Genomic DNA, 23837 nt, shown 5'->3' with positions numbered 1-23837 from the left:
TAGGTCAACCCTCATCTTACTTTGAAGCTCCCAGCTCCCAGAAGTGACGTCGACGCAGCTTTAGCTGCAGAGAAGCTATCAGGCTTGTGTTGATGATAATAATAAACTCCTGGACTATGATCAAACTTCCAAATGCATCCTTTTGTGAGTACAGACCATATTTGTACTACTGTAGAAGTTTGGTGTCATGACATGTGATTTTAGTGTGGTAATTTTGGAGATACTGCCAGGGTCCGTTAGCGCTTGTACGAAGCTATTCGGGATAACTCAGTAACTCAGCTGATGTTCAGCCAATATCGGAAAAACTTCGGGTGGGCTACTTGGCTGGATGTCACGGTTCAAATGACCCCAGGGTGAATCTACTCCGAAACACTTTCTAAGGCTGCATTGAACGGTAACGTTGTGTCCGCTGTCATGTTGGATTAACACTCTACAAGCTTCGGTGTAGCGCATAGACGTCGTCATCGTCTTGCTGCCCCCCCCCGTTCTGTGATTGGTTCCCAAACTCTGGCAAAAATAAGGGCGGTGGTTTCCAGGCTGACTTTGCAGTGAGAATGAAATCGAGCGCAAAGCAGCATGGGATTTCCCAGGCTAGGTGTTTACTGCTCCGAAGCAGGGGACTGCTCGTTCTGCACTTCGGTCTGCAAGGTTTACACAGCACCCAGTGATACGAAGGTAGAGAGAAATAGCGGCAAGGGATTGTGAGGTCTGACTTTTTCTGGCTGGACGATTTTGTGATGCAAATGTATTACTCGGCTCACAGGACGCAGCGGGGGGTAAGTCAATGTTCATAAATGATATTGCTAATATGGGATGTCATACAGCTTCATGTCAAAAGAGGCGAACTATCCCTTTAAATGGCCTTGCTCAAGGGCACTTCAGCCGTGACAAGGAGGTGGACTGACACCCCTCCGGCTGTCAGTTTCACCAATCTTTTTTTGAGTGACGAGTGGGAATTGAACCACCAACCTTCCAACTATGGGACTACCCACTCTAATCACTAAGCCTTGGCCTAAAAACACAGCATGAAAATGCCTCCGACTACTCAAAGTGTGTCTATGATTCAAGACGTGCTGTCAGCTAACTAAACCTTAGATACTGGTTATGTGTTGGTATCAAATAAATTCTGTGCCTAACAGTGTTTCTAATCACCTCCTGAGATGGATGCTGTTTGTGACCACGACCGTGTTATGACATCTGTCCTGCCTTCAGAAGCAGGCTTGATGTTTATGTCTTGAGGTGACTCTGAGCGTCCTTCTCTTTACCAGAGTTTAATTCACCTATTATCACGTTATCGAGCTATGCGGTGCTGTAAGGATTCTACACATCAGGAGGAACTCAAATACTAAATAAACGTTAATAGATCTGAGCCCCCACAAAGCTGTGAGTAAGTGCAGTATATTAGACACAGCCGAAGTTAGTAAGTCAGTTCCACTTTGTGACCTGCATAATGTTTGTTTCATCAAAAAGATTTCATTAGAATTCATCACAATAATTTAGTCATGTTTCTGTTTATTTTGGAGACCAGATTCATGGCAGCAATGTACATCAGTAAAGAAGCATTAAGGTTCTCTGTATCTGTTTGGGTTGGAGTGGAGGGAGGGTTACTGCACCACAGTGCATGTGTGGTTTTTATCCGAGTGGGTGGTGAAAAATCCTCCTGTTCTCAGGAGAATTTTATTTTCACTGTGAAAGACAATACTGGACTGACCCCAAGTGTCTCACAATGAATGAATCCAACGGCACCGTGTCACTCTAAAATGCTTTTGAGTTTAACCAAGTGTCAAGAAAAACCATTAAATTGGCTTGTAATGACGACAGTCTTTCTTTCCTCCATCACCTGTACAGGAGACTTGCATTTATTTGCTCATGCTGTGCCCCTGGACATCATAAGACGGCCAGCTTTAATTAGATACTGATTTTAATTTAAGGAAAGTAGAAATGACTGGAAGAGTTGGTTGATAGGGACAGAGGTATAGAGATAGAAGCTCAATATTTTGCTCAAGGATACATTCAATCACACTTTTCCAATTCCTACAAGCTTGCAGCAAGATCTTTAAGAGTCATTTTTACTGCTTGGCACCATTGAGTCTCTTTACCTATATGACCACCTCAAGTGTGTTTCCTCATTCAATCCAAATCCAGTTGAGGAGAAACTCAAGTTTGTTTCTGTTCTCTCATGATGTGAAAGGAAAAGTCTCACAAAGTCCCAGTCCATGCAGACACAGAGTCATATCTCACCGAGGCTCACGAGCCAACGAAGGACCCAGAAAGAGTCGAACCAAAGAACTGCAGATTTCCTCTAATGTAAAGACACAGCTAAAGACAACAGGGAAGGAAATGGAAATGTATTTCTTTATATTTCAAGATCTCCAGGTGGGATAGTTACATCAGGGATTCAATTGAACAAACAGCTTAAAATGCACATGTACAAGTTAATGTTGGACAAACGCACGTTCATTTAACATTCAACGGAGCAGTTTAACAATCCCTCTCACAGTGACCACTATCCATTGCCGACTGCAGATTCAGTTAAATAGATATTTCTCAATTGCTCCTCATAGAAAAGTCCTCTTGTTGTCGACTTCAAACATAAAAAGGGTGGATAACATCTAGAACAGAGGTGCTGCTGTAATTCACTTTTTTTCTTTTCAACATACACACACAGAAACAGTTTAGCCACTGCTAGCTTTTTCCTCACCTTGAAAACAAGATTAAAATGTTATCGCTCGTACCACCTGCACAGTGCTGCTTTGACCCTTGCTACAGATACAACACGTCCAGCTTAATCCTGAGAATGAGTCACACACACGGACTTGTGCGCACGGATAGACTAAAACAGCACTTGAAGGTGCTTGTTACCAGAAATGATCACTCTAACGAAGTGGGGTTTCTTTAAGAGTGCCCTTTCTATTCCATTAATACCTTAAAAAAGCCAAACAAAAGGACAAGCAATCATCTGAAAATCTTTGCTAAGCTCCTGTTATCTTCAACAAGGTGCAAGGGTGACACCAAGTGTTTAAACAAGGTACTGAACGATGACTGAGACGCTTCACACCCAGTTCTGCTTTTATGTATTCTCTTTAAACTGAACTTATATACAGTGGGTGTACTAAATCAAACATTATGTGTTAGCAAATAATTCAAACAGTTTTCCACAAGGTGCACGCTTCAGTACTTTAGTCTTGACAAATAGAAAATATCAATCAAGTTGTATCAAAAATACAGAATTCCCTTTTAAAAATCAACATTATGAGTTGCTACCAAGTTTTAGCCTAAGCCTAACCCTTTCATTATTCAAACAGTGTGTGACTGTAATATTTTTTTACCAGGGTTCGTTTCATTTCAACATCTCCAAAATCATTAAACAACAATCTAAAATCTAAAACAAATGAGAACAGGGAATATTATATTGAGAAAAACTGATGCAATGAGATGGACCATGAAGGTTCGATGTTACAACTGAACAAATTCAGACAGAAGACTGGAACAACACGAATTTTAACTGCGAGTCCTGTAACTCATTGATCAAAAATCCCATCCAGCAGTGAACGTGTGATAGAGTTGGCTCACCTGGATCGAATCACTTAAATAATGTCTATGATAGCCACTCTAAAGCAACTAAAGAGATGTATTTTCATTTCTAGTCCAGTTTTAAATGTGAACTATGTTTGTAAAGAGGAGTGAAAGGAAGTCCAAATTTCCACTTTTGATAAATACAGGTTGTATCCATGGTTGATAGGAGCCTCTGTGCTTAGTCACATTACAATTGATATAATAATTTTTTTTTAAAAAGAATAAACATCTCAACATTCACGGAGAAATCAGGAATTAAGTCAAACTGGCACTTGGCCTATTTTGGTGTATGACCCACTTATGAAACAATGTTTCCCATCCTTATATAACACTAAAACACCTTTAAAAATGAACAGATGAGCCTTCCTGGAATGCGCAGAAGAATATGAGAATCACTTTATGTGTCGGGTGCACAGATGCAGTCGCATGATTTAGCACACACTTTAGCCTTGTTTCCACTGTCAGTATGGTTCGGGTCACTTCGTATCGGTACGGGTCGGGTCGGGACGCTTTGGGGTCAGCTTTTGCGTTCCCACTGTACAAAGGGGACCCTCAGGGGTGGGCGGAGTGCGTGCTGATGCGTCACTACGTCGATCGCTCTGAAGCCTCTTCAGCTTAATGCGACACTGGCTCGCGGTCCGGTTGAAACCACTCTCATCCGCTGGAAAACGTTTTCGTTTCGCACAGCGCCATCGAGCTCCCGCTGCACAGCCTCCTCACCAACAACGGAGAGCAGAGCCTGGAACCGGTCCTGTGTGCTAGGTACCCCAAGCAGGGTTACGAAAATGGTAATGGGTACCACGGGACCGGTACGCTTTCGTGGTAGTAAAAACACTGAAATAAGCGAACCGTTCTGAACCGACCCGTACCGGACTGCATAGTAGAAACGGGGCTTTTGTAAAGTAAACTCTCCGGCCTGTCAATCTAAAACAAACACACACACACACACCAAACGTGTCTTTGGTATCACTGTCTCTCCATCATCATACGTCCAGGTGGATCCTCTGGTGACGTTTCAGGTTGCATTTCTGGGTAAAACGCTTGCCGCAGGCCAGGCAGCTGTACGGTCTCTCCCCGGTGTGGACGCGTCTGTGGGCTTTGAGGTTGCTCAGCTTCGTGAAGCTGCGCCCGCAGAGCGAACAGCAGAAAGGCCGCTCACCCGTGTGAGTCTGCAGATGGGTTTTCAGGTTGCTCGGGTGGGGAAAGCACTTGCCGCACTGGCCGCAACGCAAGAGGTGTCTGGGGCCAGCGTGAGGGTGAGAGTCAGGATGGGGGGCGGGGCTGACGTGATGAGAGTTTGCAGACTGATTTTGGGATTTGACGCCCACCCACGAGTCCCCGGTTCGGCTCAGAGCTGAAGTCTGTTTGTCGCCCTGGTGAACGCGCTGCACTGAGATTGCAGGAGGAGCAACAGTTTTGGATGTGGAGGGAATTCTGTTGAGGTTATTATAATTTACAACCTGAGAGTGAGCTATAGACAGGGCTGTCATGGGGCTATTCTGGAGTGTGTGTGGGGCCTTTTTCATCGGTCGGTGGAGGTGATGTATCGCTGCCTGTAATCGGAGACCAGCACCCACTTTGGAATGCAGCTTCATAACCTCCTGCACAGTGGCTTTATGGTAAAGGTGGTTTGGTTTGTGTGCTTCTGAACTCACCCTGTGCTGCTTTACTGAAAAAGATAAAGATGCCGCCCCAGTTTTTTTTAGTTTCTTTTCTGTATGCCCGCTTTCATCACACCCATCAGAATCAATAACTTCCTCCTTAACCGTCACGCCCACGATGTTGCTGGGTTGCAGTCTGCCTTCAGGGGATTCTGAGGAACAAGCATGATCTCTGTCTGGGGAAAACTGTACATCTGCTCTTACAGAATCAGACAGTTCATGTTCTGCAAGCTTTGGAGAACTTTTAGTTTTGACTGGGTCACATTCCTTTTCAGCACCAAGTCTGTGATTCTGCAGCAGTCCAGCTGCTTTGACAGGCAGGGCAACCCAGCTGGAGTCCATTTCTAAAGATGAAACAAGAGGTCGATCTGCAGCCATGTGCGTTTCCTGCGGGTCCTCAGAAAATCCATAAGCAGCAGATATCTGTGGGTCCTGCTTAATGACACTCGTCAATAATTCCTCACTCTTTTCTTGAGTCTGTTTCGGTGCCTCAACCACTTCATTTGTGTTGTCTGATTCAGGACCAGGTTCACCTGGAAAAGTCAACCAGAATAAAACTTAATAAAGCTCATAGCACTTATCTGAACTGCTGTTACAATTACAGAAAAAACGTTCACCGTCTCCATCCCTTGTTGATACAATGTACAGTGCATTCGGAAAGTATTCAGACCCCCTTCAATTTTTCACCATTTGTTATGTTGCAACGTTATGTTAAAATCATTTAAATTAATTTTTTTCCCATCAATCTACACTATGCACAATATAATGACAGCACAAGCTCAGAATTTAGAACTTTGCTGTGACACTCACGTATTTAACTCAGGTGCTGTCTATTTCTTTTGATCACCTTTGAGATGGTTCTACACCTTCATTAGAGTCCACCTGTGCTGACTTAAATTGATTGGACATGATTTGGAAAGGCACACACCTGTCTACATAAGGCCTTACAGCTCACAGTGCATATCAGAGTAAAATGAGAGCCATGAGGTCAAAGGAACTGCCAGAAGAGCTCCGAGACAAAATTGTGGCAAGGCACAGATCTGGCCAAGGCTACAAAAGAATTTTGGCTGCACTTAAAGGTGATAGAGAATGGTTGAATGGGGCATTAATCCTTGTTCTGTGATGTGATATGTAGCCCAAAAAAAATTGGTTGGGTCTGTAATGGCTCAGAACCTCCCTAAAAGGCTCTCTGAAACAGCTGTTACTATGCTGGGTTTAGAATGCGTCTTTTTCCCTTATTGGCGTCGTTTCAGAGCTTATCTGGCAACCTCATTATGAAATGCAGGTAGGTGTTGGCGCTATTCGGTTGCCGTTGCTTGATTGGCTGCCCTTGCTCTCACTGAAAACAGAGCTATAGAGTAATACACTGACTGAAAAGAAAGCTCATCAGAATCAGAATTCGTTTTATTGCCATTGTTAGTGAACAGTGTTCACTAACTAGGAAATTGCTGCGGCGTAAGGTGCAAACATGTAACATAGGATATAATAATAAAAAATAAAGAATAAAAATATATGAATATAAAATGTACAAGGTGTGTACAACAATACACAGTATCCAATATTCGATCCGATATTCTGGGGGATATTCAAAAAAGGGGAGTACTTGAAACAGAGGTTCTGACACTTGCTGGCACTTCGTGTGTACTCCCCACAGCGGGGAGACGCAGAACTAACACCAAAAACGTGACAAAGACGATTTTGATTCTCTATCCCCTTTAATGTTCCTAAGAGCACTGTGGCCTCAATAATTCTGAAATGGAAGAAGTTTCAGACAACCAGGACTCTTCCTAGAGCTGGCTGTCCGGCCAAACTGAGCAGTCGGGGGAGAAGAGCCTTGGTGCGAGAGGTAACCAAGAACCCAAAGACGACTCTGGCTGAGCTCCAGAGATCCTGTGTGGATATGGGAGAAAGTTGCAGAAAGACAACCATCACTGCAGCCCTATATCAATCTGGGCTATATGGCAGAGTGGACAGAGGGAAGCCTCTCCTCTGTGCAAGACACATGAAAGCCCGGATAGAGTTTGCAAAAAAACACCAAAAGGACTCCCAGACTGTGAGAAAGAAGATTCTCTGGTCTGATGAGACCAAGATTGAACTATTTGGTCTTAAAGGAGAACTGCGGTATTTTCAACATTAAGCCTCTTTTCTGAGTCGTCTGCAATGTTTTAGAACCCCCCTCACCGCTTTTTTGATGTTTACTGCTGTCTCCGGTATTTGCCTAATTTTGATTCTTCTCAACCTGCTTCAGAATGGCAAGTCATGCGCATGTCTAGAAAGGTCCGTAAAAGCACAATAAACGTCCGTTTTCAAAATCATCAACTCACCGGAGTGGTTACTGGTGTGCACTGGTAATCCATATCAAATTTCGTGGCGAAAAATTGCTTCTGTCATGTTTTATTTGACATTTTGTACTGGATGTTCGTTGATATTACTCCGCCACCGCTAAGAAAATAGTTCGAGCATGAACGAGCTGCCAAATAAAACACGACAGAAGCAACTTTTCGCAACGAAATTTGATATGGATTACCAGTGCACACCAGTAACCACTCCGGTGAGTTGATGATTTTGAAAACGGACGTTTATTGTGCTTTTACGGACCTTTTTGGACATGCGCATGACTTGCCATTTTGAAGCAGGTTGAGATGAATCAAAATTAGGCAAATACCGGAGACAGCAGTAAACATCAAAAAAGCGGTGAGAGGGGTTCTAAAACATTGCAGACGACTCAGAAAAGAGGCTTAATGTTGAAAATACCGCAGTTCTCCTTTAATTCTAAGCGGTATGTGTGGAGGAAACCAGGCACTGCTCATCACCTGCCCAATACCATCCCAACAGAGAAGCATGGTGGTGGCAGCATCATGCTGTGGGGGTGTTTTTCAGCTGCAGGGACGGGGCGACTGGTTGTGATTCAAGGAAAGATGAACGCTGCAAAGTACCGAGATATGACCCGAAGCACACAGCCAAATTAACGCAGGAGTGGCTTAGGAACAAGTCAGTGAATGTCCAGCCAGAGCCCTGACTTAAACCCAATTGAACATCTCTGGAGGAACCTAAAAATGGCTGTCCACCAACGTTCCCCATCCAACCTGACAGAGCTGGAGAGGATCTGCAAGGAAGAGTGGCAGAAAATCCCCACATCCAGGTGTGAAAAATTTGTTACATCATTCCCGAGAAGACTCATGGCTGTACTGGCTCAAAAAGGTGCCTCTACTAAGTACTGAGCAAAGGGTCTGAATACTTAAGTTCTTGTGATATTTCAGTTTTTCTTTTTTAATAAATTTGCAAAAAATTGTATAATTCTGTGTTTGTGCTGTCATTATAGGGTGCATAGTGTAGATTGACGGGGAAAAAAATGAATTTAAATGATTTTAACATAAGGCTGCAACATAACAAATAGTGAAAAATTGAAGGGGGTCTAAATACTTTCCGAATGCACTGTACCTGGTATTTTGATCACAATATTTCACCCCCTTTGATGTATGAATTTTACTCAGCACAGTTGAGACGAGATATGGTTACAGCTCGACTGGGACTAAATGTCCCATTATTATTACAGTATTGGAATACTGTCCTTTATAGACTTTTAAACTTTATTTTTGTTTCTTCTTCTAAAGTTTAAAGTGTAAGAGCTTTACGTACAGATGTCATAAATGACAAGCATGTGTGAACTGTAGGAATTTTCCTGCAGCAGTCCTCATCTCACCTGTGGTAATCAGTGTATTTTGTGCGGAAAAGGTGTCAAATGATGCATACATCACCCCTTTTATACTATATGTGCAGTCACACAGGATCAAGAAGAGAGCCAGGCTAGCAAAGAAGCATCATAACCACCGTCATAAAAACAGATTCCTTGCAGTACGTGTTAAACCTCTGCATTGTTGTTATATTATTGTCTGTAGTACAGTTAGCAGCATGTTAATGCTTCACTTCCCATTATCTATTGCAACACACTTCAAAACACTCACCATCAAGAGCACTGCTCCAACCTCTCAAGTGCACAGCAGAGCAATATGGTTTGTTAACTTCTTCCTCTTTCATATCCACTGCAGGCATCACATCAGCCTGTCCTGTGGCCTGAACAAGACATGCAGCACATAAAATGCTGAGGACACAGTTTCATTTAGCTCAGCTATATGAATGGTGTTTCTCACAACAACACAGATCTTATTCCACATTTCCTGGCACATATAATCAATTCTGAATTTGAAAAAGGGCTTTTGACTTTATCTAAGCGCAGCATACGTTTGCTCTGACTCACCTGTGACTCCTTTTCAAGACTCTGGGTGGCCGCTGGACTGTCTGGTGAGCTTGTTTTGACTCCGTGTCTGTGGTTTGACATCCAGTGTTCCACAGAATCACCCTGGTTTTTCACATCACAGCCCCTAAACATGTCTGGAAATAAAAAGAGAGTGACTGTGCTGTTGTAATCCTAAATTAAATTACCTCTACGAACACAACTCATCTTGTGTGTTTGTTCTCACCACCCTGGGGGTCCTCGGGCCTTTCCTCTACAGGGTCAGCTCTTTGTTCCACTTGAGTCCTTGCAAGGTCAATACACCTTTTGGTTTTTCCGCCGTCGTCACTGAAATTGCTTTCAGACCACTGCAGCTGGAGCCTCAGGGTCTCCACCTCCTGGTTCCTGCGCTTCACCTCCACCAAGAAGACGTCCTCCACCAGTCTGGTGACCTCGAACATCGCTGTCTTCATCACAGCTTCCATCACATCAGAGAGTTGAGTCTGAAAGGTCACAATGAGGGTGTCCAGATCCGACATGGTCGACTCTGTCAGCCTCCCGTGTCTATTACACTCCGGGATACCGTTTGTTTTGGAAAGTAAGGGGTCAGCGACGAGGTCTTCGCTTTAAAAATGTTCGTAGGAAAATTCTGCTACATCCTGTTGGAAATACGCCATAAAAATAAAGCAGCCTCTGTTCAGTAACACATCCATTTGTCGGTATTCCTGATAATGAGCGATTAAACAGGTGTTAATTAAACTGTAAACTAACATAAAACGCCAGCTGGAAGCGTCTGCTAGCTAGCTAATATGTCTCCGTAGCTGAACATTCGTGTGCTAACAGTCGTTAACGGTATTAAGCAACTACCAGCAACTCGATGATTTCAACTATAGTTCAGCGTAATGTGCTAAACTTGTCCACATAGCTTTGTTGTTTAGCTAATTTAATTAATGACGAGTGATTATTAAACCAAGCTCGGTCATCGACACCCACTTGTGGGTCTTGTTTTTGCCCGTCACGTCATCGATGACGCTGTACGGTGGCCTCAATAAGACTGAAAGATTTACAAAACGCGTTTTTCTGAAGTGAAACCCGCTGGCTGTATCAAGCATCCACATGTAACTTATCTGCTTTTAATGAAAAGGCATTTTAACACTTAAATCACGCCTTAAAGTCAGATTTATCGCCACATAAGCCTAAAGTAAAGTAAATAGATAGACTAAACAAATTGCAGTTTTCATTTACTTTTCCTTCATTCATCAGTTTCTGTTATAATATCTGTTGGAGCAGTCTTACAGGGTAGCGTGGCCGAGCGGTCTAAGGCGCTGGATTAAGGCTCCAGTCTCTTCGGAGGCGTGGGTTCGAATCCCACCGCTGCCATAAACATTTTGGGGCTCAGTGGTGAGAGTGGGTTGTCCAATTACTTGAAGGTTGGCAGTTTGATTCCCACTCTCACTGCTCAAAGATTGGTGAACTGACAGGTGGTTGTCAGTCTGCCTCCTTGCCACGGCCGAGGTGCCCTTAAGTAAATCTGTAATACCGGGCGCTGTTAATGGCTGCCCACTGCTCCAGTGTATATGGCATCTGTCTCCGTGAGTGTGTGACCCTGTGCATGCGCGTGCGGAGGAGTATTTTTGTGTATATCGTGTATCTAAATGACGATAAAGTCTTAATCTTAAACTCTTAATCTGATGAGTCAATTTAGGTTTAAGTGGAAGAGTTAGGGATTGAATTACTGATCTTCTGGTTGAGAATGATCATCGTACCTGCCATAGCATGGCTGCTCCACAAGTACTTCTTAGGCAAAAGTTAAAGGTACTTATTTGGTCCCTCTGCCTTGTATATTATCATTTATGCCATCACATAATTGATAAATTGTGTGTAAGCAGCATGTAGCTGCTGGAGCTTCAGCCTCTTTTAACTGCGTCATTTACAGTTTTATATAAAGAGACACCTGATAAACCCTAAATTGTGTTTTCAACTCCTCCTCTAAATTCCTGATTTTGGTACAATATTTGATAACTAAACTGTTTGTCAAAACTTTATTAGCAGCCTTGTGACATCACTTAACTAGATCTCAATAGTTGAAGTTAGTTCAGCCAGATAACCAAAAGGTTACCAGGATATACTGAACCTGCTCTGCATTACACCCTATCCTGACTGAACGCGAGCGACCGATTGATAAAAAGTGATTAGAACGCATACTTTTCAATCAGCCTGTCCTGACATGCCGCAAGCGATGTCGCTCCGTCCAGCGATGACACCGACCCCTTTAAATTAATTAATGATTATTTTTTATATTTTTCTTTTTCCCCCTCTTCTTTGATTGCTTTTAACTGTGTTTTAATTTTTATCTTTTAAATGCCTTGTCTTTATGTAAAGCACATTGAGTTGCCTGTGGTATGAAATGCGCTATATAGATGCCTTGCCTTATAAAATCGCCCGCGCTGTCTCCATTTGGACGACATTTCGCAGCGGCGTCCCGTTCTTATTGGTTGAAATGAACACGCTGCTTCCTGTTTACAAGCTAGTTAGCAACAGGTCAGCATCACTCAGGGAATAATGGACGAGGAGAAGCTGATCTTTACCGTGGAACAGCATCCCAATGGTTTATGACCCCAAACATCCGTACCACAAAGATCTGAACCGAAGGGAGCCAGAGAACTCGGTGTTTCAAGTGAGTACTTTTTGAAACAACAGAATCACTCCCGACAAAATCATCCCGCTGCATATCAGGACACCCTCGCGTTTTCGTCGTCGTATCGCGTCAGTTTCGCTCGTTCGCTTTCAGACAGGATGAGGTGTTAAGGGACCCGCATGCTTGCTGCGTTGGCTCATGGAGCGGTGTTGATGACGTCACGATTTGGTGCCGGCTATTTATAGTGGCGCTAGTCGATGCGCCAGTAGTTGCAATCTTCTCCGTCACAGAGGTGTCGCTGCTCCGTAAAGGTTACTATTCTACAACGACGAAAGTGGAGAAGAAAACGATGTCACTGTCATCAATGATACTGCTGCTTAGTAAAAAAAAAGGCGACAAAAGAGAAAGATTCCTTACATAATAGCTGATGAGCCTGCAGAAGTTGAAAGTTCAGTAGGTGTGTTCTCACCATGATAGTCTGATATAGTACTTAGAATATTGCTATAGGACTTTTAAGTGTATCGTTTCACCCTTGCTTTGTTTGTTATGAAATATTGTGCTTCAATGGACACACTTGGGAATTACCATTACCTTTCAGGATGCAACAATAATAATAGATCGGTTTTATATAGTGCTAATACTCAATGCCGCTGCCAGTGAATGAAACAACAGCAAATTCCTAACGACATAATTTATTTATAAATAATTGCCCAAAGTATTTTACATGACACAACCATCAGCCGTGAGCCTGTTTTCGAGTTGGTCCATCCGGTCTCTCGTTGTCAGCGCGCGCAGAGTTACAAAAATCGACTGTTGCACGACAACACGCTGCGCCGTCTTTTCAAAGCAAGCGCCAGGCCTGAAATGTTATTTTGACGTCACGGGCCGCCAGCGCCGTGTCAACTGTAAATCCAGCTTTACAAGCCCGTGGTCTATATACCAGGTTCAGACTGTAACACTGTTTTGTCTGATAAGACAAAGTGTGTCTCACAGTAGGCAAATAGGTCCTCAATTCTTGCTGTGAAGTGTCCAAGAGTCAAACTACACGCCAGTGTCTTATAAACCAGTGTGATTTCATCTGAATGGATCCTGCAGGGACAAACTTCTAAAAACAAAGAAAGTTAACACGCAGGGGCATTTGAAGCCAGTTTTATTCTGAATCAGTCAAGTAAACAAAACAATAAGGTAACTATTTTTTTGTTTTTTCTCCCCCCTATTTTACTCATAGCTGGTGTATGTAAAGTACAAAATGAGCAGCTGTAATTGGGTATAAAGGAGACTTAGAAATCAAACATGAATCATAATATCCCATGTTATCTTGGTTTTACCTTTTTATTAATTAAAAAAAGTTTTTCAACAACTGAAGAGAAGATATGAGTGTATCTGACCAGGAAATATCCAGAGCTTATAATTACAAAAATTCCCTTTTTTTAACCTCCTTTACCCACAAACTATATTAAACCTCTTTTCTGCCTCGGCTCACAGGTCTGTCATGTGTTTGCGTTGGTGTGACTTGAGATGATCCAGGCGTTTGAAGCTGAGGCCACAAACAGCGCAGCAGTATGGTCTTTCCCCTGTGTGGGTACGCTGGTGAACCTTCAATATGTCCGCCCTTGTGAAGCTCTTGTCGCACATGTTGCACCGATGAGGTTTTTCCTGCGTGTGAATTCTCCGGTGCAACTTCAGATTCCAGAGTCGGCTAAACTTGTTCCCACAAACGGTGCAGCAATAAGGTTTGTCTCCCGTTTGGCCACATTTGTGTGTCCTTAGATCTGCAAAGGAGGGAAAACCTTTACCACAGTGGCTGCACAGGTGGAGCCCCTGACCTGAGTGAATCCTCTGGTGGACTTTGAGATTACAAGCTTGAGAGAAGGTCTTTCCACACTGGTTGCAGGAGTATGGGGGCTCTTGTCCGATGCCTTTGTGTGTCCGTTTGTGGGTCTTGAGGGAAACAGAATCAGAGAAGGACGTGGAGGACTGGTTACAGGTGTCTTTCTTCACCCCTCTTTCTGTACTCTGATGCTGCAACCTGTCTCCCAAGTTCAAAGTATCACTGTATGTATCTGGCTCATATGTATCCTTAGGGCCATCTGCACAGGGGTCAAATCGAATGCCATGTCCACGAAAACTCGATCTACTGCCTGAATCACCAGACATCTGATCAGCATACACGACGTTTGGGTCCTGAAGGTACCCTTCCTCATTTATCAGTAAACAGCTTAACTCTGCACTTACATTATTATTTGTCTTTGAGGGTGAACCTGTTGGGGAACTCTGTGCAGCCCTTCTGTTCCCTGGGGTGCCTGTTTGGTAACACGGGGGCTCAGCTTCTTCCGGTGCTTCCACATCCTCATCATATTGGTCCACATAACTCAGGTCATCAGTGAGGTGGGATGATGAACCTTGTAACTCATCAAAGTTACCCATGTCTATCATACTGGTGTCTCCATACCCTGTTTTGTCAAAGCCACTTAACTCGTCCATGCTATACCTGCTCTGGAACAGAGGTTCAGAGGGGCCACCCGAGTGTCCATCCTGGTTTGACTCTGGTCTCTGGTCAAAGCCGGTTTCCCAGTCCACATGGCACTTTGGGATCTTCTGCTCACTGAAACGTTTACTGGGTCCTGGCAGACTTGATCCATCTGTTTCTGAAAGACGTGAGAAGAGGATTTTTAAGCGGGCCACAGTGACACAGTTATCATAAGAAAAGAGCCTTAAATTTCCACTTTATTCATAGTAAAATTCTGATTTGACATTTTACTTATATGCGACCGACAATGTGAATATGTAATCATTTCTTATTTCTGTATCCACTTGCTCACCGTCTGCAGGGACGCTCCAGCCTTGAGACTCCCTGATCTCTGTATCGCTTTGAAGAGCTTCCTCCTTTAGGAGTCTATCAAACTTGTTTCCTTGTACACCTGGTCCCTGGCAGACATGAAGGAAGACAACATGCACGTTTAGCTTTAACTGTTGGGAAAGGAGGAGGGGATGTTACACGGTGGTAAACATGGCCCGGTCCCAACGAGCTCATATTTATCATTAAATAGTAAAATGTTTACATTTTAGAAAGCATCCCAACTTTCTTTTGGATTTGGGCTTGTGTCAAATACATGAAAAATTCACTGTTGCTTTATCCCTAATTTGGAATGTATTAAAAGGCACATTTGGCTGATTTCATTTTTTTCTTTGCATGTTATAACTTGTAGAAGAGTACAGTCGATCAAAGTAGATTTAATACAAAAATGAAAACATTACAGAGGTTCCTACTGTACATAACCTTGTTTATGAATCATATCGTGTGAAAATCCTCCCTACCTTGCTTACCTGCGTTGACTTGGTGACATTCTGGACGTCTGGTTTTGCCCCTTCCATGTGACGACTGGCTGCCTCTCCGGTAGAGCCCTGGGATCCATGGAGCTCCTCTTGCAGCACACACTCCTGTTTCAGACTTTTCTCTGTTGCAGAAAATCGTGAAGAGAAACAGGTTAGAGAGAAACATGAGGGGGTCCACTGCACACTCCGGAACGGTTTAGGTCCAGAATACATGAATGACATGCTAGCAGAGTATAAACCCAGTAGAGCTCTGAGATCTACTGACTCAGGTTCAATAGTGGAGCCCAGAGTTCAAACTGGACCCAGTGAAGCAGCTTTTAGCGGTTATGCTGCACACAACTGGAACAAACTACCAGCAGAACGGAAATCAGCCCCAACTGTAAGCACTTTTAAATCCAGGTCAAAAACATTTCTCTTTCAGTGTGCTTATGGTTGAGTTCCTTTAAATAATTTTAAAACTATTAATGCTATAAATCTTCTTAATTGTTTTATATTTTTCTTTTTTCCCCTCTTCTTTGATTGCTTTTAACTGCGTTTCAATTTTTATTCAATTTTTTTATTCTCTTTAAATTGTTTGTTTTTATGCTGCTTTATGCTGTTCTTTTAAATGCCTTGTCTTTATGTAAAGCACATTGAGTTGCCTGTGTTATGAAATGCGCTATATAAATAAAGATGCCTTGCCTCCTGCCTGGCAGCCCGCCCAGTGTTACACCTCCCCGACAACTATCCTGAGCCCTACAGCTCTCTAGAGAAATATATCCATTCTTATTCTTATGTGTGAGTGTGTGATGTGCATTAAAAAGCCGCATTCCCACTATAGGAACCTTCTGCAGTTCCTGTAACCTTTTCAGGAACGGGGCCGTTTTCTCCCGCATCCGCACATACAGGAATTCTGGACCATCGCCCTCAGTTCCTGTAACCATTTTAGCTCCTTCTCCGAGGCTGGGTCTGTTCTGGGTTCTATAGGAACACATCTGACGGAGGTGTTTGGTGGTCGGTAGCTACGTCCCATGTCAGGTTGTCACGGCTGAAATGTTTCCTCATACGACACGAACACAACCTGCGCGTGTTTAATAAGTAAAACCTTTACGTCGTCTCCTTTGTCTGCAGCGCTCTGCTCTCCTTTCTTCCTTCATGAAATGAAAAAGTATCGCCTGCGCTCGATCCTTCGTCTCCTGACTCTCTCTGTGAGCTCTTCCAGCCTCGATGTTAGACGCCTGATGTGATCGTCCATGATTAATATCACCATCATGCAGACCATGAACACAGTGGCCTCCCCGCCCTCCATATTAGCGTCTTTCTGTTTTTTTTTTCTCTCTTCTTACTTTTCACGGGTTTTGTTTTGTTGTTGAGTGTGTGGCGCTAAAGTAACACGTCACTGTCGCAGACGGCTGCGCCGCATCAGTCCCGACTCATGTGCGAATGCAAAATTAAACAGTTCCCCTGGGGCAGGGCAGTTATTAGAACGAAATTCTGAATGCGGCTGATGAAACGAGACACGTGAAACCCTTTTCCACCCGGCAGGAGACCAGGAGGGACAGGCCAGTAATACCAGTAGCCAGACGACTGGTATTATAATGGCTTTAAAAGTCAGTTGTAAACAAAGCACTTACTGCCATATTCACTCATTCAGAAATAATGTGAAAACCGCATATTTCCACATTCAACTGAAAAAAGTGTATAACATTTCATCAGAGTAGATGGTTTTAAGTCATTTTGTGGCTCTGACTCAGTTTGTTAGTGAAAATATCTGGTTCAATATTTTATGACCTCTACATAAAGTTCAGTTTTTCTGTTTACTGTCTGACTCGAAGCACACTGAGTGCGTACACTTAGATAATGAGCACCAAATACAAGCCACAGATGAAAATAAAGTTTATATTGTTGGAAGTTAACCAGCTGTGGGCTTTAAAGGACCACCTTCCCCCATCAGCATTCTTCCCAGAAAGCAGGCACATTCTGGCCCTATCTGGGCCATATTCAGGCACAGATAAGTGTTGTGAGGGCCAGATGTGACCCAAATGTCTTAGGCCAGCTGTTACAAGCCAGGCATGTATGTGTGTGTGTGTGTGTGTGTGTGTGTGTGTGTGTGTGTGTGTGTGTGTGGTGTCTGTAGCCCCTTTCACACTGAGGAAGAACCTGCGTTTAATTCGGGAATTTAGTGTGTCCGCTGTTCCTTTCACACTGACGATCCGGGCTGGGGTGTCAACTCGAGTCGCCATTCGACCCGTGTCGGACCCTAGTCTTTTTGCCGAGCCGAATTTGATGTGAAAGCAATTGACGCGGGATGGACGTGGGCGTGGCGTGACACCCCGTAAAATAACATCTCCATGAACTGCATATACACTTGCGTGACCGAACAAACAGCCAGCAACAAAAACTAGTCCTCAAGGTGTCCCGCCATCGTTGGTTTGAAAAATTTGATGCAGACAGGTGTATTTAGGCCTACCTCCGACGCATGGCTTGTGCCTACATCATTGTACACGCCCAGCATTTTATGTGTTTCGTGTGACGCTCTGCCACTAGGCAACGCCCCCGGAACTCGGCTTCAGGCGGCACGGATCACCTAATACGCCAAGCTTTCACATTGCTCGACGCGGGACGAAGTGGCAATTTGGACCCGCGATGGTAGCGGATCTCAGCGTGAAAACAGCTTGTGTATCTCCCCCCTCCCCTGTGTGTGTTTCTTTCAGGTGCTTGCAGCAGAAACGCTGCTCACCTGTGCAAGCAGGCTCGGCTGCTCATTGGCTCTCTACCTCCCCAGCTGGCCTATGGTGACAAGGGAGAGGCCTTAAAATGGAGGACGTCCCAGACCTATTCACCGTTTTTGCTTATTTTTGTTATGGGAGAAAATAATGTGAACTTTTCATAAAAAAAAAAATTTAAATTAAAATATAAAAAAAAAGAGAAAAGGTCTGGGATGTCCATGTCTAACCATTGTTATATTTTGGTGGACATTAAAGCCCGAATGTGGGCCATCAGAAAACTCCAGATGTGGGCTAAACATGCTTTAGTAACTTGATTAATGTAATGTAACGACCTTCATTCCCAATGTAATCTTTGCATGCTTACTAAAGATGACTATAAATAGCTGTGCATCTAGTGGCGATGTAACTAAATGAGTACTGACTGAATACATAATACAAAGTGATGTGACTCACCTGTGGTTGAGGGTTTGTTTTCACCGGACATCCCGACTCTTCCGCAGTCAACGCAGCTCTCCCTCCTGTCTTCTTGCCTTTCCTTGCGGCGGCTCTCCGCCCACTTCAGTCGTCTTTGCAGGGACTCCACCTGCTCCCTGCATCGGGTCAACTCTTCCAGAAAGCTGTCCTCCACCAGCCGGGTGATCTCATACATGGCGGCTTTGAAAACCGTTTCCATTACACCAGAAAGTTGGGACTGAAACGTCATTATAGCCTCGGCCATTATATCAGTTCTGCGTTAGAAATAATCAAAAAGATGGTATTTTTGACCTGCACTTCAAAGCCGCCAGCAGATAGTCATTTCTGGGCCACAGTTGGTTTAGATTTCGTTATGGTGAATGTACCAGTCTCTTACACTCGGTTAGTACAGAAACTATAGTTTCAATATGCGGATTGCACCGGTTTACCGTTTGTTTGTTTCCATCGAACGTAACACTGCCATTAGCTAACTAGCTTGTAGCTCTAATTTTAGTTCACAGTCACTGCTAACAGACCACTACTTGATAAACAATTATCCAAGACCAAAACTGCTCTATTCGTTCCGCGTGTCTGGAGACAAAACAGATTATATGTACTCTACCGTAGCAATTTGTTTTTTCTTTAAATATAGCTGCGGCAGTTCCTCTGGATTCCATCAACAAGAACACTTCCGGTATTAAAATACGAGTCGGGAAGTGGGACAATCTTTATAGTCCCTCATCTTCCCTCCAGCCGATACAATCTAACATATTTTTGGCCGCAGCAAAGCTTCTCTCATTTGAAGCTGGGGAACTATCGTCCGTCAGAGGGTAGAAAAGAAAAAAAGAGGAAAAATTTGGAGATTTTGTGTCCATATCTATTTGTTCAAATGTATTTCTTGCTTGCTTTCTGAAAGCAAAAAGTAAACTTTGACCCTTTGGACTCACCGTATGCGGGACTTGAACCGCCTTACTGTGGAATTTAGATGGAAATTCTCAATGGAGGGGAGTGGCTCCCCCTGCTGCACTCCCAGGTGTTCGAGGGGTTACAAAGTTATGAAGCTGGACTGGCCCAAAAGTTTAGATTGTAAATTATTAGTCAATATATAACTAAAAAGACATGACTGCCTTTAAGATTATTCCCTGCACCTTGAGGTAGTAATAGTAACTTAGTGTCAATATTTTTGATAAATTATTTCTGTGTAATATGTGTGATGTGTAATTTTTTTTTTGCTTTTCTTCTCTTACCTACCTGCAGGACCAAAAACCTCACTTGTCACAGACTCATCACATGACTTGGATAGCATCTGAAACCTCTTATTAATAAAATACTATGTTACTGTTGCCATTATTCTTATTATCATTATTGTTATTATAAATATTATGACACTTTTGCTGAACATCTGTTTTGTTTGTTCAGAGAAAAAAAGAAACAAAGAAACACTTAAATAGAATATAAAAATTTATTAAAAAAAGACCAAAAAAAGTTCAACAAATGCAATGAAAAAGTAGAAAAATCAATTATTTACAGTAAGCTCACAATAACAAACAATATTTTCAACTATTTACAAACAACCATTATTTAGAATGATTAATTATATACAATACTACTACACCATATACAACTACTATTTACAACACTTTACTATTTCCAATACATACATGATTACTTCTTGAACAGTTTTTTCCTCATTTCCTCCAACCACTGATTTTTAGGAAGAGTATCAGACAAAGGACAGTACACTGTGCCACGGTACTGACTGTGTCCAGTGTCAGCAGTGCAGAACTTACCACACTTCTTGCAAGTGTTTGCCTCTACTGTCCACCTGTATGGTCTCTTCAGGGCTGCTCCAGCTTCCACTGTGCTGCTTTTTGGCTGAACTACAGACACAGGGAGGACGACTGGCAAAAGGTTTAGACTTTGTCCTGCTGGATTGAGGATCTGAGGGGAGGGGATTAGAAAGGGTCCTGGTGCTGGGGGTGTGACAAACAAAGGTCCCTTTGGCATGATGGAGCGCGGGCGCTGACTCCAAACTGCCTGTCTCTGCTGTGCCTGATCTGCTGTACTCTCAGGCAGCCGGTACTGATGTTCTTGACGAGCTGGCGTGGGCACAGCAGGAAGCACTCTTGCATCCAGAAGAGGCTTGTTCGACACAGGGAGTGCTGGTGTAGCCAGTACTGAATCATATCGTGTGAAAATCCTCCCTACCTTGCTCACCTGCTTTGGCTTGGTTAAATTCTGGACGTCTGGTTTTGCCCCTTCCATGTGATGACTGGCTGCCTCTCCGGTAGAGCCCTGGGATCCATGGAGCTCCTCTTGCAGCACACACTCCTGTTTCAGACTTTTCTCTGTTGCAGAAAATCGTGAAGAGAAACAGGTTAGAGAGAAATAATGAGGGGGCCCACTGCACACTCCTGCCTGGCAGCCCGCACCGTGTTACACCTCCCCAACACCTATCCTGAGCCCTACAGCTCTCTACAGAAATATATCCATTCTTATTCTTATGTGTGTGTGAGTGTGTGTGATGTGCATTAAAAGAAACGAGACACGTGAAAAACGTGAAACCCTTTTCCACCCGGCAGGAGACCAGGAGGGACAGGCCAGTAATACCAGTATCCAGACGACTGGTATTATAATGGCTTTAAAAGTCAGTTGTAAACAAAGCACTTACTGCCATATTCACTCATTCAGAAATAATGTGAAAACTGCATATTTCCACATTCAACTGAAAAAAGTGTATAACATTTCATCAGAGTAGATGGTTTTCAAGTCATTTTGTGGCTCTGACTCAGTTTGTTAGTGAAAATATCTGGTTCAATATTTTATGACCTCTACATAAAGTTCAGTTTTTCTGTTTACTGTCTGACTCGAAGCACACTGCGTACACTTAGATAATGAGCACCAAATACAAGCCACAGATGAAAATAAAGTTTATATGATTGTGGGCTTTAAAGGACCATCTTCCCCCATCAGCATTCTTCCCAGAAAGCAGGCACATTATGACAGGCCCTATCTAGGCCTGAATATGGCCCAGATAAGGCCTGCCATATTTTGGTGGACATTAAAGCACGAATGTGGGCCATCAGAAAACTCCAGATGTGGGCTAAACATGCTTTAGTAACTAGGTTAATGTAATGTAACGACCTTCCTTTGCTCATGCTTCCCAATGTAATCTTTGCATGCTTACTAAAGAGGACTATAAATAGCTGTGCATCTAGTGGCGATGTAACTAAATGAGTACTGACTGAGTACACAATACAAAGGCCATTTCTCAATATGTGTACTTGTCTGTACTTGCGTACTCGTGTACTTCTGAAACGTTATCACCGAAGGACCAAGTACTTTTTCAATTCAAAGTACGCATCCAGACAAGTACGCTCAACATTCCCGGATGTGTGCTTGCTCCGCCTATTTTATCGCGTTTTCTTCTGTGGTGACTGTGTAGACCCACAGATTCTATAATACTACAGATACGCCACTCACGGTGCATTTCCGGTTTCCAACGAGGCGATTTTGGTTGCAGTTCCACCCTCTTTCCACGTGGGGCGCCCAATTTTGGAGACCAGAATGAATGGAGTCCTATGGAGCTATACGCCCTTTCGTGCCCTTATCTCAAGATATAATTTTTTCTCTAGTAATTCGAATGTTGTTTTCGAAAGAGGGTGTTTAGAAAATACCCATGGCTGAGTTTTAGATTTTTAGAGCCACTCATTTGCTTAAAAAAAGGATTTGAAGTGTATATGACATCATACATAGCTGGTCGACCAGCTGTCATTAGCACAATGCTAGCGCGTGGTGGACAACAAGAAGCCAACCTGTAAGAAATCAAAGGGATATATGTACTCGTTCAGTAGATTTTTGACTTGAAACCCATGTTGAGCTCTCAGAAACTACATTCAAATCTGAGCGCTCTTGAGGAGACTTAGGTGAAACTGACCATTTGTAGCATCTAGCTCCATTGGGCCCCATTCATTCTGGTCTCCACCGACGCCCCCAGTGGAATTCTGGTGGAACTGTAGCCAAAAAGCCGGTACAATGGGGCTTAATACAGAGTGGCAAGGCTGTTCGTTATAATGGCTGTGGTAGACCTCAGACAGCTTGCTATCCCAGAAAGCAGTGCGGCACGAGCAATGATGGCAGAGGAGAAAGCACATAACTGTAAGTTCTGTTTGGAAATGTGACTCTTATTTACACAAAAATGTGTTTTGTTTGGTGTTTTACTTAAAATTGTGGTCATTCAATGAAGTTTAAGCCGTTTCTAAAAACGGTTTCAGCGTTTTCAGAAATACGAACTAAACATTAGCTGAACAGCTAACAGTTATATTTTAATGATTCGATTTAGGTTGTAGATGCAGGGGTGCATACCATACATACAAATACAATTATTTTTTTCTGTGGATAAGAATTCAATTGAATGCATGTTTTTACTTAAGGGACAAATGAAGAAACTCGGGCCCTCATCGAGTGGCGTGCGGCCAACGAGAGCCTTTTCACGGGCCGCCGCAACTCCAGTAAAGGCGGGTGGGAGTGAGTATTTGTATCTGGATCTTTACAGATGCACTTTTTGACATGTCGAATGATGAATGCTTCACTGAAATTGCTGTTATTGCTGAAATTAAAAGATTGATTCATTTAATTTCTGTCTCACCACACTGCATTTTTGTACGGTGTGGTGAGACAGAGGTTTTGTAGTATTTTTTACAGTAACCTAAAAAGTTGAAATAAACCTGAAGATTTTTTCTGCTGGCTGATGTGAGATGTGTATTCATGTTTGTGTATTAAATAATTTCATTTAAATGTTGTGCTTGTTCATTATTAAATCAAAGTGATTGTACTGAAGGTAGTTTTCCGTTTAAATCCATCTAAAGCTGGAATGATTATCCTGAGATGTTAAAGTATAAAAAAATACTTGATTTCTACTGTTTGTATAATTCTTAAATACTGAAAAAAAGAGACGTTGGGGACGTACCACAGTTAACAGGTATGCTATTAGCCTGCTCCTCCTCCGCATCCTGGCTCTTCGCTCCCGTATCTCCCTCCTCAGCCTCATCGCTTCCTCTTCAGCTTTGAAATAAAGCACTCCAGCAGCAGCTGTAAGCACAGCTCGGACCATTTTCTAAGTTTCTAAAAGTTTGATTTTTCTTTGCTGTTCAAAACGCACACTGGCATCAAGCAGAGTGGCAGCGATGAACAGAAAAATCAAAAACTTTTTGGCGGCAACGTCAAAGTCT

General features: G+C 43.1%; 1 protein-coding gene and 1 non-coding gene across 2 annotated transcripts; one reads left to right on the top strand and one right to left on the bottom strand.

The window, feature by feature from the left end:
- Positions 1-1540: 1540 nt before the first annotated feature.
- On the bottom strand, positions 1541-19299 carry LOC142378156 (uncharacterized). Its single transcript, XM_075462384.1, has 9 exons — positions 18607-19299; positions 15428-15567; positions 14932-15037; positions 13591-14757; positions 10465-10525; positions 9719-10095; positions 9496-9629; positions 9203-9311; positions 1541-5770 (listed from the first exon to the last, which is right to left on the bottom strand). Exons 1-9 carry the CDS (start codon positions 18869-18871, stop codon positions 4560-4562), a joined length of 3570 nt encoding a protein of 1189 aa, XP_075318499.1. The 5' UTR covers positions 18872-19299; the 3' UTR covers positions 1541-4559.
- Positions 10770-10851, top strand: trnal-aag (transfer RNA leucine (anticodon AAG)). The gene has a single exon. It is a non-coding gene; the product is annotated as a tRNA-Leu (tRNA).
- Positions 19300-23837: the final 4538 nt, after the last annotated feature.

This window comes from Odontesthes bonariensis, chromosome 4 (genome assembly GCF_027942865.1).
Source record: "Odontesthes bonariensis isolate fOdoBon6 chromosome 4, fOdoBon6.hap1, whole genome shotgun sequence".
NCBI classification, from domain to species: domain Eukaryota; kingdom Metazoa; phylum Chordata; class Actinopteri; order Atheriniformes; family Atherinopsidae; genus Odontesthes; species Odontesthes bonariensis.
The sequence above is the reverse complement of the archived record's forward strand: the minus strand, read 5'-3'. Positions and strand labels throughout refer to the sequence as shown.